Consider the following 18,257-nt stretch of genomic DNA (forward strand, 5'->3'; position numbering starts at 1 on the left):
ATTCCATTGTCTGGAAGATCCCATCATCTTCAGTGGCACCCCAGTCACATCCACCTTTGTTCCATTTGTGTTTGCTCTTATAGACTTGGACTTGGGTCTGTGGGGAGGGGGAGATAGAGTGAACCCTCCTTGAATTTCAACACATCAAACTCTCTTCTAGCACTGGAAGAAACCCCAAGCAGACTACATAGCCCACACTCCTGCTAAGAGATCCTCAAATCTCAATGGCACCTGCCACTCACACTCCTGATCCATTCCAAGGCATTTCAGTGACACTTAGTTTGCGTTCTCCTTCTCAAAATTGGAGGACTTCTTCAGACTTGGGGCCCAGTGTACCCAGGGACAAGTGTGGCCTGGAAGCCTACCTGAAAGCCTCTTGCTGCTGAGGAGAAACCCCCACTGGGCTGGGGGAGCAGCTGTGGGGCTCAGGGAGGCCACCAGTCCTGGGCCTGAAAGTGGAGTCGTAGACAGGCAATAGTTGCCAAGCAGAGCCCAGTGGGACAACTGTGGGACTCAGAATCCAGACCCCAGGAAGAAGGAAGAAATGTGGGATTACCAGGGATGATCTAGGGCCAAGCCTGCCATGGACCTACCAGGTCAGTCCAAGCATCTGGGGATAAGCCAGATTCAATGCCTGGAGTTTTCTGGAAAGTCCCAATAAAAACTGGTCACTAAATGTGTAACTGGACATGATATGGTTTATTAAGGCTTCACAATTGAGACCAGCGACCTATAAATCATTTTTTCTTTCTTTCCTTTTTGCAGTGCTGGAGATGGAATTCAGGGCGACCTGCTAGCCAAGTGTTCTACTCTCAGCTACACACTAGTACTCAGGCTAAAAATTCTTATGAAAAAGAAATGGGGTTTCCTCAGGTTGATCTCCAAAATACCAGTAACTGGGTCCTGGAGGTCTGTAGAATCAAACTGCTGGGAATCAAGCCACCAGAGCCCGAGGGACTACTGCTCCCTACCTGTGGATTTTCCGCACTGCCTGAATCTCAGTCAACAGAAGCTGGGTACATATTATGTTTCTGGTGTCGCCCTTGGTTCTTGAGCACATCAGTGAGCACAGCACACAGCAAGGCTGCGCCTCTGGGCACTCTCAGGCCCACACCTGGCTGGCAGGTAAGCAGAACATAAGTAGATAAATGAAGTGAGGAACCCCTCCAGTTCTTTGCGAAGCCAAAGAGACTATGGCGCCAGAGCTGCATTGTCCTTGATCTACATTGCCAAGAGCGCCGCAGCCAGAGGAGGCGCAGAGAATGGAAGCCTGGAACTTTGGGCTCTGAACAACAGCGAGCCAGGGCGCGAGAGCCGCTGCACTGGGCCCGCCAGCAGAGGGCGCGCACCGCCCGCCGCAGAACAGACACGCATGCACCGAGCGGTGCGCTTTCCGGCAGCGAGGCGGAACTCTACGTTGCTTCGCGCCACTTGACGACACCTGCGCGCGGCGCCGAGCGGTAGCGCGGCAGTCATGGCGTCGCCCTTCAGCGGGGCGCTGCAGCTGACCGACCTGGACGATTTCATCGGGCCGTCCCAGGTGGGCAGGCAGGCCGCCCGCTTACGTGGAATAGAGATCGGGCTTTCACAGGCGGCTCGCGTGGGGTGGGCTGCCGGTGTCAGTCGTGGGGCGGCCCACTGGGACAGGACGGGATATCCCGGACGGTGTCGGGGAACGGCCCACAGTCCACTGCGGGGGACAAGAGTGTCAAGGATGCAGTTCACTAGGGTACATGGGGGAACCAGACAGACAGACAGCAATGGGTGTCAAGAACGGCCCACTTGGAGCCCAGTGGAAGGACCGGCTGCACCAGGCTGGAAGCTGGTGCCCATATCTGGCAGGGCCTGCCTGTAACTGCCAGGGCTCTGCACAGCCAAAGCTGAAAAGCACCACCCCAGATTAACCGAGCGGGGCTGGTCTACAGGGCAGGCAAGATGAGCTGCAGCCGCCTTCTGTGAGGTGGGAAGGAAGTGGCCACTGTGGTTTTGGAATCCCAAGACAGAACTCAAGGAGACGGGAGAGCCCGGACTTGCTCCCGGGGCAGTGTGGAGTGGTGACCGACAGATGTCACCAAGGGAAGCATTCCTTGGTTCCCTCAGTAGCCATTAACTTTGACCTCTTCTTGGTGGCTGCACCACTTTCTGCTCTTGGGGCAAAGGTCAGGAATGGAGGTCTCTGCAGATGGGCAGTTTGCAGGCCTAGTTGGTGCTGGCCTTCATACTGATCCATACTTGTGGAGTGAGTGACCTTGATGTTAGACTTCAGTGCCTAGTGCAGAGCAGGGCAGCCTGGGACAGCCTCAGTAGCAGGAAGATGGTGGGTCCATCCTGTCCTGGAGTGTGCCCCTTGGGCAGAGCCTTGTGCCATGGGGCCAGCCATTCTTGAGGCTCAGCTACCTCAGGAGCTCCTTCACAGAACAGGTTTGGGATCTCTTCCTGGTATAGGATTGCATCAAGCCTGTGAAAGTGGATAAGAGGCCTGGAAGTGGTGTGGCCAGGATCCACATCGAGGATGATGGGAGTTACTTCCAAGTTAATCAGGTAAGGCATGGAGCCCCACCACAGTCCAGCTGCATGGGCTGAAGCATGTTTTCTCTGCTTCATCCAGTTGCAATGTGGTAGCCTTGAGACTTTCCATGTTCTGCCAGTCATTTCATATTGGTCTGTTCACTGACTGCTGGGACACCAGGTCAGAGTACTTGGGGAGCAGACTGGGTGCCCAGGCTGAGCAGCAGGACTGATTTGTTCTACAGACATGGTGGGTCCTGCTGCCCTCTCCTAAGTTCTAGGATGAGATCTTGGAGCCTGCCTACTTGCTCTTTTACCAAGTGAACACGAGTTCCCAATGCTACAGTATTAAGACTGACCCCAACCACCTGCCATTTGGGCTTCAAAACTACATTCACAGGGCTGGAGTTGTGACTCAGTGGCAGAGCATTTGCCCAGCATGTGTGAGGCACTGGGTTAGATTCTCAGCACCACATATAAACAAACAAAATAAAGGTCCATTGACAAATAAGTAAATATACATACGTGTGTCTGTGTGTGTGTGTGTGTGTGTGTGTATACAAACTACACTCACCACTGGGCTGAGAAATGATGCTCTGTCTGCCTGGCCAGGAATCCTCCCTGAATGGGAATCTTTCTTAGTTCATGGTGTGGAGTGTACAGATGCCTGTGATGAGCAGGATCACATGGTCACAAGAAAGCTGACTTTTGCTTTTTGCAGGATGGTGACTCAAGGTATGCCATGGCTGGGGCTGGTGCAGCTGAGAGGGCCTGATTCTTTCAAGGGTTCCATAAGTGAAAGGACCCAGGGAAGGTGCTGGGCACTCGTGGGCACTGCTGTCCAGAGCTGTGGCTATTGATTTGAAGGAGCACTGCAGCCTCCCTTTTCACATCACAGCCCAGGCCTGTGGGTTCTTAGCTTTTCAGTGTGGGCTAATCTCAGATGTGGCTGCAGCACAGCCACACAGACCTAGTGGGAGGTAGCTCAAAGGACCTCCAATTCAGAACCTCGCCCCTGAAGCTCTCCTGTCTCCAGCTCAAACCAGGCTCATGTCTGTAAGGGGGAGTCAGGGGCTTTAGCTGGGATCATTTTGATTGGAAAATTGAATACCCATTGAATACCCTCCTAGAGAACCAGCCTGAACACCAGCATCTCGAGGCTCTACCTCTGTCTGGCTGAGCCAGCTCTTGGCATTACCTCCTTCTTTTAGAGCCTATTCCCACAGGCCTACACATGCACATGACTGAACACAAGCAAGCCCTATTCATGCAAGTTTGATGTGCTAGTTGAGTTTGTCCCAAAAGTTAAACAGTTTGATGTCAGTGTGAAAACTTAGGATGTGTACTAGTATTTGTGTAACATTTTTTAATTTTAAAAAATATGTTAAATTTTTAATATTTTAATTTTTAAAAATATTGAGTGGCAGGGCTGGGCATGTGACTCAGGGATTGAGTGTGCTTGCCTAGCACGTACAAGGCCCTAGATTTAATCTCCAGGACCACAGAAAGTAAATGAAAATAAAAATCGAGTGGCACCCAACTAGACACCATGTTGGCTGCCAGTGTGTTGTAAGCAGAAGAGCACAGGCCCCTGTGGGATCTGCGCTCCTGAGAGGAGCCCTGCAAGGGGACCGTTGTCCTAGGTCCATGCCCCTTCTGCAGGATGGTGGGACCCAGAAGCTAGCAAAAGCCAGGGTCTCACTGAACGACTGCCTGGCATGCAGTGGCTGTGTCACCTCGGCAGAGACTGTGCTTATCACCCAGCAGAGCCATGAGGAGCTGCGGAAGGTTCTAAATGCTAACAAGGTAAGTGGTACAGATTGGCCCAGCAGCCCAGGACATATTTCTTCAGGGGCAGCTCACCTGGTGCCACTTGTCCTTCCTTCAGGTGACTCCCATGTCTCTTGGGTCTTGCCATGCTCTGAGATGCCAGGCCCTAGCTCTCTCCTGAATGTACCCCCATGTGCTGGGCTCCGCTCTCTCCAGAACCATTGGCATCTGGCTTGACAGGCTAAGAGCTGGATCTTACAAACTTGCAGAGTAAGTGCCTCTCCCCACCTTGCAGACTGCAGCACCCAGTGAGCAGCGGCTGGTTGTCATTTCTGTCTCACCCCAATCCAGAGCATCGCTGGCTGCAAGGTTTCAGCTAAATCCTACAGACACTGCCAGGAAATTAACTTCATTCTTTAAAAAAATAGGTAGGTGTGGAACCTTGGGTGAATACCATGGCCCCAAACATAGGCGTTGAGCATGGGGATGCTTCCCGCTTCCAAGTCACAGTCACTCAGCCCTGAACTCAGACACTTGATGTGTTCCCAGTGGGACTTCATCTTAAGGTTGCTTGACAGCGGAGAGCAGCAGCTCTTTTTTCTTTTAAGATGTTGATGGCCCTCTATTTATTTATGTATTAACTTATTTTTAGTTGTAGTTGGACACAATAGCTTTATTTTATTTATTTTTATATGGTGCTAAGGATTGAACCCAGGGCCTCACATGTGCTGGGTGAGTGCTCCACCGCTCAGCCCCAGCCCCTGGACCTTTATTTTATTCATTAAGCGGTGCTGAGAATCCAGCGCTCCACCACTGAGCCACAGCCCCCCCCACAGTAGGCATTCATTCCACTGCTGAGCCACAACCCCAGCCCCTGGACCTTCATTTTATTTATTTATTTATATGCGGTGCTGAGAGTCTAGCCCGATGCCTCACACAATAGGCAAACACTCTACCATTGAGTCATAGCCCAGCCCACCTCTTTTTTTTGTTGTTGTTCCAGAAATTGAAGCCAGAGGCATTTATCCCCTGAGCCACATCCCCAACCCTTTTCATTTTTTGAGACAGGGTTTTGCTAAGTTGATTAGGGCCTTTCTAAGTTGCTAAGGCTGGTTTTGAACTCACAACCCTCCTGCCTCAGCCTCCCATACGTGTGGCCACTGTGCTGGTGGGGAGCAACACCTCTGAAGAGCAGCCATCTGCTCCAGCTTGCACTCTTCCCACATAAGGAACTCACCACCCTGTGTGTTTCTAACCTGATGCTCTGAAGGCACTCGTTCCAGGCCTGTGTTGGACACTGGTCAGCCACATCCAGACTTGGTTGGTCATTGGGCTAGGGGAGGAAATGAGTATCCTGAGAGCCCCTGGCTAGATTGGGGTGCTAGTGCCAGAGTGGCCAGCACCCCCACCCTAGTGAGAAGTGAAAAGGGGTGTTCACAGACCCCTTTCACAGAATGTTCCTTTACCTGGTAGACAGGCTAATGCCTGGTCGTCCTCCCATGACCAGGGGGGTCTCTCACCAGAAACTTGCTGACACTGGCCCTATCTGGCTGTCCTGGTCCCTCAGACCCTGGGGAAGCTGGCCTAGGGCTGCACCTGGTCCAATCGAAGATGGAAATCAGTATGGCACCACCCAAGAAAACAAATTCAAAGATTTTTCCTTCTGGATCCTGGCGGGGAGGGTGCAATAAGTCAGAAGGCAGCCCTTTACTAGAGTCAAACAGGTTTCTGCAGGAGTTTAGTTGATGGGTTTAGAGCAAGCAGGTACAATTGCCCAGAATCTCACTGTGACTAAGTGGTATTCACGTGGGACTATTGCACAGTCTGGGGGGATGGGGAACAGTGGGCAGCAACCCAGGAGGAGGTGGTCCCTTGGAGCTGGCTGTGTAAAAAAGATGCTTGGACATACTGCTATGAGGACCTGGGAAGAGGTGGAACACTAGGAATTGACCAGGAGCCTGAGCCCTGCTCCAGTGTGAGAAAGCCAAACCTTAGAAATCAAACAGGAGGGGGCTGGGGATGTGGCTCAAGCGGTAGCATGCTCGCCTGGCATGCGTGCGGCCTGGGTTCCATCCTCAGCACCACATACAAACAAAGATGTTATGTCCGCCAAAAACTAAAAAATACTAAAAAAAAAAAGAAAAAAGAAATCAAACAGGAACCAGGTATGGTGGCACATGCCTGTAATCCCAGCAGCTAGGGAGGCTGAAGCAGGAGGATCACAGGTTCAAGGCCAGCCCCAGCAACTTAGTGAGGTCCTGAGTAACTTAGTGAGACCTTGTCTCAAAATGAAAAATAAAAAGGGTGGTGATGTTACTCAGTGGCTAAGCACCCCTGGGTTCAATCCCCAGTACAAAAAAATAAATAAATAAACAGTTCACTGCAGTGGGAGATGCATCACAGGAAGTTGTCCCCTGGCCCCAGGCAGCACCTGGCTTATCACCATGGCACAGGCTGTTCCATGCTTCCTGAGGCTGCAGTAGAAGCAACTGGTGCCACTGGGGGCAGTGCCCTATTTTTGTGGATGTGAACAATGCTGCCCCTGCTGTGGCCAGCACCAAAAGGGTCACCCATGGCTGGTGCCAGCTGTGGTGGGGGTCAAGCTTGTGCCTTTTTTCCAGGGGCACACTTCGTCTTCGACACTGCCTTCTCAAGGAACTTCAGCCTCCTTGAGAGCCAGCGAGAGTTCGTGCGGCGATTCCAAGATCGAGCCAACTCCAGAGTGGCCTTGCCTGTGCTGGCTTCTGCCTGCCCAGGTGTGTTCATGGTTGTGCAGATGGCAAGGTTCCAAATCATGTGGTTAAAAGCTGACCATACCAGCAGCAAGGCTCAGGACCTGGAGATTAGGTGGGGAGGCAGAGCTCTTGTACCAGTCAGTACCTCAGGCCTCCTGGAGAAGGCGCCCCATCAGGAAAGTGCCTGCAGTCTCTCCCCTTCTGTGGCCTGGAGGCTGGTACTCCTGGTGACAGGGGTGACAGAATGGGAATGCTATCTATGCTGCGGTCACTTTTTGTACAAGTTGGTCTACCCCCTGAGTATTGCATCACTGTCAAGCAGAGAGGCACTCTGTGAGCCATCCATGCCTGCCCTGTGCCCAACTGAGACCTGTTGGTTCTGCCGGCACAGGCTGGATCTGCTATGCTGAGAAGACCCATGGCAGCTTCATCCTCCCCTACATTAGCACGGCCCGGTCCCCACAGCAAGTCATGGGCTCCCTGGTCAAGGACTTCTTCGCCCAACAGCAGGTAACAGCCTTAGGCCGTGTAGGGCAGCACGCTGGAGAGTGGCAGCTGTGACCCTGGCATTGGTGGCCCTGGCTCTAGTCACTGTGGCTGTGGCCATGTGCCCTCTGGAGGCATTTGGAGTCAAGAGCATTAATGGCAGCTGCCTGTGAAGGTACTCTTCACTCACTTAGAGGTGGCCCAGCCCCTCGGGAGCAATAGGCCTAAGCCAGGCTGCAATCAGGTGACCTCCACAGGCTGCTGGGTAAACAAGGGCACCTGCTGAGCCATGAGGACTCCAAACTGGTGCCACTGGCCCACAGGAGGCGGGGAGCCTACACTTCTCCTGACCTTAGTCCTGTGCTGTGCTGCTTCTGCACGGACACAGTCACTTCCTTAAGGTCTCTGTGTGTGTGTGCTGGAATCGAAACCCAGGCCTCATGCATGCTAGGCAAGTGCTCTGGTGCCAAGTCAGGTTCCTGGCCCTCAGATCTCCTGCACCACAACCTGCTTTTTCTGTTGACCCCGGAACCATGAAGGCTGAGGCCTCTTCCTCTGCTGGAGCTGGGTGCTGCAGGACCTGTGGTGTCCACTGCAGGGCCACGGCATCAGTGAGGAGGCTGCTGGGAAGCAGTGCCAGCCTGAAGGGCTGGTCAAGGCCAGCTGTATGGCCACCTCTCACCTTGCTTGTCACAGAGCGAGCTGTAGTCAGGTAGGACCAAGTTTCTCTCCTCCTGTAGCATCTGGCCCCCGACAAGGTGTACCATGTCACAGTGATGCCCTGCTACGACAAGAAGCTGGAGGCCTCCAGGCCCGACTTCTATAGCCAGGAGCACCAGACTCGAGATGTGGACTGCGTCCTCACTACAGGTATTGTCCGCACCCTGGAGGCAGGGAATTCTCAGCTGACCCCTCTGGGACACCTGCAGCCCTTGGGCCTGGAGTTCCTTGTTGGCTTGAGTGGGTCTGGGGGGTGTGGAAAGGCTCCAGTTCAGCCCTCTGACTCACATGTGCTCCCCATTTCTGAGTTGAGAAGTCTCAGAGTCTCTCAAGTACTATCAAGACAGGAAAATGAACTGCCTGGGAGGCTGGGCAGACAGCACTAGACCAGCACAGTTATCTGGTTTACCTTATACCACCCTGAGGGAATGAGGCAGCCGTGAGGGTCTTCAGAGGGGTCATCCTTTCCCACCTCTGGCTGGGTGAATATGTGGGCCTGTTGGGACCAAGATGCAGCTGCCAGGCATGCGGGCAGCTTGAGGATCGAGCGGCTGGAGCACCCGTGCTGTGGTCCCACACAGGAGAAGTCCTCGAGCTGCTGGAAGAGGAGGGGGTCTCGCTCTCAGAGCTGGAGCCAGCCCCTCTGGATGGCCTGTAAGTCAGCAGAGGGAACCAGGCTGCCGTGGGGTGGGCAGTGCCTCTCCTTCCCTCCCATGGCCTGCCCCAGGCCTGAGAGGCACAGCCCAGCTTGGAGAGGCCTGAGCTCCCCGGGACAGTGTCAGACACACTAGGGGCCCTGAGGTCATGCCAAGACGTTCCTTTATGCCCAGGACTTGTTTCCCACCTAGAAAAGCTTGAACACAGCTGTGCTGAGGCCCCGCTCTCCTCACCTACACTGACCTGCCCCTTCCACAGGTCCAGCAGCACATCTGCTGAGGAGCCCTTCAGCCACCAGGGTGGGGGCTCAGGGGGCTACCTGGAACATGTGTTCCGGCATGCAGCAAGAGAGCTCTTTGGAGTCCATGTGGATGAGGTCACCTACAGGCCTTTGAGGTCAGTGGGGTGGCCTGGGGCACCAGGACAGGACAGCCATAAAGCTCCTAGACTGGTGCCTCCCCAGCCCTGGGTCCTCTTGGTGGGCTTGGTGGTAGACCCTGGAGCACTGGGCACAAGTGGGGGTCTCAGTTTCCCCCTTAGCAAAGATCCTGAGCCCAAGGCCGCTGTCCTCAGGACAGGTGGATACCAGTGACACCTGCATCTGGGAGGGAGGGCAAGGCTAGGTCCTCCCTTGCCATGCCTCAAGACCAGCCTTAGGAAAGGGGACTCGCATTTCACACGTGAGGAGACAGACCTGGGAGAGGTTAAGGTCACCTGTTGGACCTCTGGTTGGAGGGAGCATTCCACTCATTCTACCCTCCCTCCCCTGCCCAGGAGCAGAGGGTGGAAGTGCTGAGTTCCCCTATCCCAGCAGGGTCCCTGTGTGTGTACAGGAGCCTGGTGTTGGTGATGCATATAGTCTCTCCCATCCTCAGGAACAGGGACTTCCAGGAGGTGACCCTGGAGAGGGAGGGCCAGGTGCTGCTGCACTTTGCCACTGCCTATGGCTTCCGCAACATCCAGAACCTGGTGCAGAAGCTCAAGCGAGGCCGCTGCCCCTACCATTATGTGGAGGTCATGGCCTGCCCCTCAGGTGCACCTCCCGGCAGGAGATGACAGGGGTGGGGGCTGCTGGGATGGAGTTGGCAGCACCCCTCCAGCGCTGGAGGAGGTGAGTGGGGAGAGGGTGTGCACTTTGACCCCACCTGACACTTTTGTGACCATAACCTGCTCTGCACAGGATGCCTGAATGGTGGAGGCCAACTCAAGGCCCTGGACATGCCCAGCAAAGACCTTCTCCAGCAGGTGGAGAGCCTGTATAGCATGGTCAGGATGGAGACACCTGAGGATGTGCCTGGGGTCCAGGAGCTGTACCAGCAGTGGCTGCAGGGTGAGAGCTCAGAGCGGGCCAGCCACCTGCTGCACACTCAGTACCATGCCATAGAGAAGCCCAGCTCAGGCCTGAGCATCAGGTGGTAGGAGGCCTCGAGGTCTGCTGGGGCCAGTGCCCAGCAACATAGCCTCTCACCTCAGACCCCAGGGCTCTCCCAGAACCAAAAGGAGCTGCACAGTGTGTTAGAGCCCATGTTAAAGTGGGTTCCAGATACACACAGGATTTCATGGTCTGGAAATGTGACCTGTGCCTGCACACCCCGGGCTCTGTACTGGCTTTGCAGGTAGGGTGAGGGGTGGAAGACGAGGCTGAAGGTTCTCTGAGGTTTGGGACTCTTCCACTGGCCGTTCTATGGACATTGCCTTTCCTGGCCATGGTGGCTCTATAGTGAGGGGCTCCGGAGTTCCTGCAAGTGCTATCCTTGAAGTCTGGAATCACCTGGAAGCCACAGGGCAGGGGGCAGGTGACTAATAGTGTCAAGTATGGGGACTGCTGCAGGATAGGACATCTGGACTCCTGAAACTAGGATTAGAGTTGTGGGCCTAAGGTCAGCTCTGTATCTTAGGCTGCATCCCTGCACAAGTCTACCCTGGCCATCATGCCGCCATGGCTGGGTTCCTGCCAGGCCTGTCTCTGACCCAGTTTTACCTCTGATAAAGGACATGCCCAGCATGTTTGGAATCACTGCTGTCTTGGAGCGTCTGTGCCCCAAAGGGCCTCTCAGAGATTTATTCACTGAGCAGAACCCAGGCAGGACTGCTCAGGCACAGACAGGTGTGTGGCTGCACAGAGGTCCTGCAGGTCTACCTCCAGGAGCAGTGGAGGAGAGTACCACTTGCTGATCCTCGAAGGCTGGGCATACAGCCAGGCAGGTCCACAGAGGCCACCCTTGTGTGGGTCCAGGCAGACTGAGAGTCGTGGGAGGAGCAACATGGAGTTGAGTGGGCCCTGGGTGGCTCACTTCTGGTGGCCCAAGAGCCCCCACTGCAGTGCGAGGAGTGCCCGGGCCTGTGGCTGTGGTGGCTCCACAGCCTGCTGGAAGCAAGCCCGCTCCCTGCACAGCACCTCCAGGACTTCAGCTGGGGCCACTTTGCCTGTGAACTTGCGTACCGCCTCTTCTCTGTAGAGGAGGGGCACAGTGGGGAATGGCTGGACACTAGGCTACCCATGGGGGTGGGAAGGGACAGGGCACTGGATGGATGACAGGACAATACTTAATGTGGGCCTCTCCTGGTGCCAGGGACACTCAGCCCAATTAATGGCCCCCAGACACCTTAACTAACCAAGTGGCTGCCAAAGAGGTCCCAGGGAAGGCAGGCTGGCATTGCCAACTGGTTCCACAGGGAGATGCCTCCCAGGCTGCCTTGATGACTGTAGCTCAAGCCCCACCCATGGGGAGACCCCAGACATGGCCATACTCACGCCACCCTCAGGAAGGGGTTGTACAGCAGCTCCTCGCCCAGGGTGGATGGCACAGTGGGCACATCGTCCTCATCTCTTTTCTGCAGTGACCATAGACCCTTGTCATAACCAGGCTTTTTCTGACAGTCCCAGCCTGCTTGGCTGTGGCCACAGGGCCACATATCCCATGCGAAGCCAACAGTGGCCACCAAGGCTAATCATGCTGACCCTGGGGATTCTCCTGCAGCCAAACTCAAAAGAGAGCACGTGCTCTCCCCACTGTACATCCCTCCCATTAAGGGGCAAGAAGTGGCCTACCTGGGCCCAAGACAGTTTGGCTCTCACGTGGTCATTGTGGGGCTCCACTGTGTGTGCAAACTCCAGGTTGCACAGTGTGTGCTCGTGGCCACAGAACACCTTCTGGAGAAAGGGCATTCAGTGTGGAGAGCACTACTGCAGGCAGAGGTGGGAGGTGCTCAGGACCTGGCCCTGAGCCCACCGTCTGGACCCAGACAGGGCATGAGGGTTCCCAGAGGAAGCACAGCACTAAGCAGGGTCTGGACCCCACGCACCGTCTGTGGGGGCAGGGTGCCAAGGGTCTCTGTCAGACTCTGGTACATCTGCTGGGCAGTGCCTTCCAAGTGCCAGCCACAGCCAGCCACAGACAGTGCATCCCCTGTGGGAGGAGGGTAGGTAAGAGGAAATGGGAAGCCTGGTCAGAGAAGATGACTGGGTGACCTCTGGGCTGTGGGTACCTGAGAAGAGGGCAGGCGGGTCCAGGCTTTCGTCCTCCCAAAGGAAGTAGCTCATGTGGCCAGAGGTATGGCCAGGCGTCAGGAGGCAGCGCACATGGATGGCCCCAAACTGCAGAGGGTCAAGCGGACCTGTGAGGGCGGGTCGGGGGCGTGTCGTCCCTTCCCGCATTTCCCTTGTGCGTACTCAGTACTCACCCGTAGTTCCTCCTCATGTACCAGCATGCGGGTCAGCCCACAGATGCGTTCGTCCCCGCCCATCACCACCATCCCAGGTTGTAGCCGCGCCAGCTCCACATTGCCCCGAGCGTGGTCCCTGTGGACCCGCAGTGGAGGGAGCAGTTACCTCTGGTCAGGGAAAGGCGTTTTCAAGCCTCTGTACGCCCCACCTGCACTCACCAGTGGTGGTGGGTGGTTAGCACCGTGGTCAAAGACACTCCCTCTCGGCCTGCGATCTCCAGCAGCTGAAAGGAATAAAGTCATGGTGATTTGGACGTCTGGGTGAGCTGCTCCTTCCATACTGCACCGCCGCCAGTACCTAGGACAGCGCAGAGGAGGCGCTGTACCCTGCATACAATTAGCGGGCGCCCCGCTGTACAAGGGCAGTTAAGCACTGGATAAAGGACACGCGTGCCAAGGCAGCCCTAACTTAGAAAGCCCTAAGGAAGCCCTTAGGAAGATCATCGAGAGACCAGAGATCGAAGAAGAGGATGGGACAGTCCGGCCAGGGTGGGGGATTTGGCGTGTAGCACTCAAGGCTGCCTAGACCTTCAATGGTGTTCCTGCCACCCCCGACCGTCCCTTACCCTCTTGGGCACCGCCACATCCACAGCCATAGCCTCTCGCGTGTCCTCCTCGATGACCAGGTACATGTAGTTATCCTCAAGCACAGGAATGACCTTGACTTTCATGGTGGCAGAACTCAGCCACCCCACGCCTCCTCCAAAAGAAGGCCCCCACAGCCTACTGAGCCTTTCTGGGCAAGACGGGGACACGGACAGACACACGCGCGCGCGAGCAGAAGGTGCAAAGAGCCCTGCTTCAGGAACTCCTGAAGATCCGCGTGCAGGTTCAAGGCGGCCTCATTGGGGCCCCGCCTTCCGCTCGCAGCCCCGCCTCCCAACGGGCCCTGCCCCTAGTCCGCAGGCCACGCCTCCTCCCACCATCCCGCCCCGTAGCCACAGAGGGACCCCAGACTCCAGATAGGTGGTCCCGACGACACCTGTGCAGATGGCCTGGAGGACGCTCGACTGACCGACGGAGGGAGGGCCTTAGGCCCGGAGGGAGACTGTCGTTCTACCCGGCGGCTGGCCTTCACTGCCCGGCCAGGGAGTGTTGCTGGCTGGAGGGAACGCGCATGCGCAGTGGAGCGTGGCGCAGACGCCTTGACCTGGTTCCGGACACTTGCCGCCTGCTCACAGAAACCTTCCCTGAACAAGCTTTCCGAGACTGCTACCAGTATTGGAATGTCCGCACCCTTCCTCTCAGGCTAGGGGTGGGGAGGGCTGTATAGCTTATTTACAGCCTATCCCAAGTTTCAGCCAGCACCTGGAGGTACACAGAAGGCATCTATCTGAAGAGTGTATGAAGCACTAGCCAGACGCTGTGGTGCACAGCTGTAATCCCAGCTGCTCAGGAGCCTGAGGCAGGAGAATTGCGAGTTCAAAGCCAGCCTCAGCAAAAATGAGGCGCTAAGCAACTCAGTGAAACCCGGATGTGGCTCAGTGGTCGAGTGCCCCTGAGTTTAATCCCCGGTACTAAAAAAAAAAAGAAAGAAAGAAAAGTGCACGAACCAGATGCAGTGGCCAGTGTCTGTAATCCCAGTGCCTCAGGAGGTTGAGGCAGGAGGTTTGGGGGTTCAAAGCCAGCCTCAGCAACTGTATCTAAGTAAAATATTTTGAAAGGGTTGAGGATGTAGCTCACTGGTTAAGCAGCCCTGGGTGGGTTCAATCCTCAGCACCACATAAAAATTAATTAAAGATATTTTAAAAAAATAAACTGTCGAATCCACATGGTAGGATAGGACATTCCTCCTAAGCACAGCAGTACCAGCAACTGCATTTTTAGTTTCCATATACTGGATCCAAGTGAATGCCCTGGGTGTTGGTCTGCATTTCCCAAATGAGGAAATGGCCCAGAAAGGAGCCGACGCCATAATTGTAAGGAACCAGGTTCCCCGGTTCTTCCTCCCAACCGCCAAACTGCCTGGCCCTGTGGGCGTAACTCTGGCATCTCCAAGACCAACAGAGGCCTTGGCAACACTGACACTCTGTGGAGCAACAGCCACCAGGCAGCCATCCTAGAGCAGGTCAGGGGGCCAGGTGCAGCAGGCTGGAACTCCTGCTGCCTATGGAGTGGGTGGCATCCCCAGGGCCCAAGCAGAGGACCCCTCCTCGAGCCTTGGAGAATGTGAGTCCTCCTAGGACACTGCTGCAGCTGTGGCCACCACCCTGACATCATTTGGGTCCTTCATCTCCCTCAGAGGCCGGGGTGGGGGACCCTGTACCCTGGGTCTGGTCCTGGCCAGGGTAGGGCTGCCCCAGCTCAGCAGGGTTGGCATGTCAGATGACCCTATCAGCGCAAGGGCCGCAGCCCAGACCTGAAACCCACCTGGGCATGGGGTGAATGGTGCTTCCCTAGGCTGTGCCCCAAGCAGAAGCCTGGCTGCCAGGAGTCTCTTGTGGCACCTCAGCCTGGGCCACCAGCCTGGAGGGAGAGCTTCCGTCAGATCTGGAGCTGAGCGAGAAACAGCAGCTACAGGTGGGGATGGGACCCCAAGTTATTGGCAGAAGCAGGGGCAGCAGGGTCTCACAGGCAGCACTCTTATCCTGGCCACACACAGATCTCCAAGGAACTGGTCGACCTTCAGATTGCAACTCATCGCCTGCAGGAGCAGCACGAGGCTGAAGTCTTCCAGCTGAAGAGGGAGGTGAGCAGCTGTAGAAGCCCAGGTGTGCCAGATGATCACACCAGGGCAGATGGTGCCTGGGAGCACACACACATTCAGTATCACCCTGTCCTTTGTATACCGTCTGCTCACCCTGATGACCCACAGGTCCTTCGGCTGGAAAGCCGGGTGCTGGAGCTGGAGGTGCGTGGAGATCATATCAGCCAGGGGCATGTGGACCCAGCAGAGGTCAACCCAGCACAGAAGTTTAATCAAGAAACCCAGGGGCCCAGACACTCTGCCCACCACAGCCACCAGGTCACCCTGACCACAGGAAGAGCCCAGGTGGGTGAGGCTGTTGGGGGCCTCCTCAGGCACAGTTGAGATGGGACCTGCTCCCCCGCTCCTCACCCCTGCCTTCTCACCCATGCAGGTGCAATCCAAGGATGTCCTGATCCCTAAGCCATTGAAACTGGAGAATAGTGTGAGCACTCTGTAGCCTAACCTGGGAATCCTCTGGGGTTCTCCCAGCCCAGGGTGGGAATGGGACCCAGAGTTTGGGGTCTCAGGCAGCCAGCTCTTGTGTGCCCTACAGCTGCTGGGAACCCAGGAGCTTCAGGGTGAAGTGAAGTGGGTGCTGGAACATCACAGGGCCCTGCAACAGACACTGGAGACACGGGTGTGAGTGGCCACCTCTCCTGGGTCTGGGAGGGCCTGTCAGGGCACAGTACTCACAGCAGCCATTCCCAAGGGACTGAGGAACCCCTCACCCTGGCCTGGCTGAGCTTCACATCATTAGCAGGGCAGCCCTGGGCCAGCAGCTACAGGGAGCACAAGAGGAAGCCAGGGCAGCTGGACAGCGGCTAGCTGCACAAGCAGTGGTGAGCATCACCCCCCACACCCTGTGTGCTTCGAGATACAGCAGTAGGTGTCCTCCAAGTGCAGCAAGGTCCCTCCCTCACCCCCAGATGCTGTCCACCTGCCAGGGCCAGCTCCGACAGGCCCAGGTTGAGAACGCCCGGTTGCAGCTGCAACTGAAGAAGCTGAATGAGGAGTATGCCCTCCGGCTGCAGCGCTGCGCCCGAGAGGCAGTGGTGAGCATCAGGCCAGGGGCCCTGTGGTGGAGAGGGGAGGCCTCTGAGTCCCAGGAAGCCCACATCTGGTCTGGGCATGCTGGACAGCTTCAGGGAGACCCTAGGGATGGGATTGGGCCCAAACAGGTCACCCTGCCAGCTCCAGCCCAGCCCCCAAACCTAGCTCCCCCTAGTGCTGCCCCAGCATCAACTCACCTTCTCCAGGGATATGCAGATGGTGCAAGCCAGGCGGCCCTTCAGACTTTCCTGGAGGCCACTCTGCAGGACATCCAGGCAGCACATCACAGTCGTGAGCAACAGCTGGCCCGGGCTGCTAGGGCCTACCAAAAGCACCTGGCAGATCTGAGCCGTAGGCATGAGGAGCTGCTGGCCACACACAGGTGGGCCCTACTCTCATCTGGGCACTTGGGGTGGTATGGCCCTACATGACCCCACGTATGGCTCAGTGTGCAGCAGGAGCAGCCGCAGGCCCTGGCAGACCCAGACAGGACAACTGGGACCCACAAGGCTTCCTTTACTACAGCCACAGACCTGAAGCCACTGTGTGTGCCCCTGGCCACTGAGCTCAGCCACCTGCAGGAGAAGGATGAGGTGAGCTCCTCTCCCTGCTAGCTCACACTATCTAGGGGCACAGAGCTCCAGAACTGACCCCAGCCTCATCCCAGGCTCAACAAAGCCCCAGCCCCAGGGCCTCAATGGCCTGCCTCCTTCAGCCAACCAAGGGATCCTTTATAGCACAGCCAGCTCAGGATGCTGCCCTTGTGCCCACGAAAGGGACCTGGTGAAGCCTCCTCCCAGGAGACCTCAGAGCCACTGTGAGTACCCTCCTGTGGGTGAGTGGGGAGAGGGCAGATCATACAACACTGAAGCAGAGCTTTCTGCCAATCTAAAGTGAACAAAATGGCTGGTCTCTGGCCCAGGGTCTTCCAGTTTGTACAGGGGAAGTAAGGTGGCTGCTGGGCCAAGTGCCAATGTGTGAAGAGGGCCCTGCCAGGAGAGAGGCCAACCTTGAATGGAGAAGATCAGGGAGAGCCCATCTGAGGGAGGATCATTTCAGTTGATACCTGGAGGACCCAGGATAAAGACAGGCTGGGAGCAGGTTGCCTGGTGACCTGGCCAGCCCTTGCCTCCAGGCCTCTACCTCCCCAGCTATACAGTGGGCAGGGCTCTTGAGGTAGTACTTCCCAGGGTTTGGAGAACAAAACACCCAATGGGTTAACATCACAGTAGACTGGGGTCACCATCTGAGCTTGCCCATGGCTTAGCATTCCCTGAGTGGCCACTGGGCCCCTCATGCACAGGAGCTCCAAGGCCTGGGCAGGGTACGGTGTCCCAAATCACTCCAATAAGTTCCAGGTCAGCCCTCAAGACTGCCTCTTGTCCCCCCTCACAGGAGCCTGGATACCAACTCCTGGGCCCAGATCTGCCAGAAGCTCCAGGACTTCGCCCGAGGCACTCAGGTAGTGGTTAGGGCTGGAAAGGGCCCCTCTGCACACTCTGCCCTGGCTTAAGGCTCATGCTCCTCCCAGGCAGAGCTGGAATGTGAGCGAGCACAGCTGCTGGTGCGGGCCATCAAGGCTGAAGAGCAGCTTTCAGAGCTACAGGAGTATGTGGACCAGCACCTGGGAAGGTGAGCTGAATGGGAGAGGACCTTAGTCTGGGTGGGGGAAGATAGTCCATAGTCAGGTAGATGATTTTAACCTGATTCCTCTGAGCAGGTATAAGCAGGAAATCCTGAGGCTGAGGAAGCTGGTGGGTGCAGGGGACCCCTGGAAAGCGGGAACCACACCTCTAGCCAATCCCTAACATCCAAGGACACAGCCGGCCTTCTGAGGAGCACAGAGCAGACCCCTTCGTAGCCAGCAATGGAGGCTCCCCAACACCCCAGTCATCCCTGCACCCCACAACCCCACT

General features: G+C 56.2%; 3 protein-coding genes across 5 annotated transcripts; 2 read left to right on the top strand and 1 right to left on the bottom strand.

Moving 5' to 3' along the window:
• Positions 1-1,452: 1,452 nt before the first annotated feature.
• Ciao3 (cytosolic iron-sulfur assembly component 3) lies at positions 1,453-10,894 on the top strand. Of its 2 annotated transcripts, XM_076839732.1 has the most exons (11): positions 1,453-1,540; positions 2,446-2,541; positions 4,171-4,314; positions 4,574-4,706; positions 6,900-7,034; positions 7,405-7,523; positions 8,240-8,369; positions 8,801-8,873; positions 9,135-9,272; positions 9,752-9,909; positions 10,057-10,894. In XM_076839732.1, exons 1-11 carry the CDS (start codon positions 1,475-1,477, stop codon positions 10,293-10,295), a joined length of 1,431 nt encoding a protein of 476 aa, XP_076695847.1. In that variant the 5' UTR covers positions 1,453-1,474; the 3' UTR covers positions 10,296-10,894. The 2 variants fall into 2 exon arrangements, with proteins under 2 accessions (XP_076695847.1, XP_076695848.1); XM_076839733.1 differs by lacking the exons at positions 1,453-1,540; positions 2,446-2,541 and adding an exon at positions 4,397-4,548 and having other exon boundaries at positions 4,239-4,314; positions 4,630-4,706.
• Positions 10,895-10,928: 34 nt separating this feature from the next.
• Positions 10,929-13,470, bottom strand: Haghl (hydroxyacylglutathione hydrolase like). Of its 2 annotated transcripts, none has more exons than XM_076839735.1 (8): positions 13,169-13,470; positions 12,762-12,826; positions 12,561-12,678; positions 12,366-12,474; positions 12,183-12,286; positions 11,929-12,027; positions 11,632-11,711; positions 10,929-11,329 (listed from the first exon to the last, which is right to left on the bottom strand). In XM_076839735.1, exons 1-8 carry the CDS (start codon positions 13,271-13,273, stop codon positions 11,167-11,169), a joined length of 843 nt encoding a protein of 280 aa, XP_076695850.1. In that variant the 5' UTR covers positions 13,274-13,470; the 3' UTR covers positions 10,929-11,166. The 2 variants fall into 2 exon arrangements, with proteins under 2 accessions (XP_076695850.1, XP_076695849.1); XM_076839734.1 differs by having other exon boundaries at positions 11,929-12,030.
• Positions 13,471-13,719: 249 nt separating this feature from the next.
• On the top strand, positions 13,720-18,176 carry Ccdc78 (coiled-coil domain containing 78). The gene is given in 13 exon segments (XM_076840897.1): positions 13,720-13,857; positions 15,003-15,122; positions 15,205-15,291; positions 15,418-15,515; positions 15,823-15,930; positions 16,052-16,130; positions 16,218-16,343; positions 16,548-16,723; positions 16,832-16,934; positions 17,079-17,158; positions 17,737-17,803; positions 17,873-17,973; positions 18,062-18,176. Coding segments are annotated over 13 exon segments (1,398 nt in total).
• The last annotated feature ends 81 nt before the right edge of the window (positions 18,177-18,257 follow it).

Source organism: Callospermophilus lateralis, chromosome 19, assembly GCF_048772815.1.
Source record: "Callospermophilus lateralis isolate mCalLat2 chromosome 19, mCalLat2.hap1, whole genome shotgun sequence".
NCBI classification, from domain to species: Eukaryota; Metazoa; Chordata; class Mammalia; order Rodentia; family Sciuridae; genus Callospermophilus; species Callospermophilus lateralis.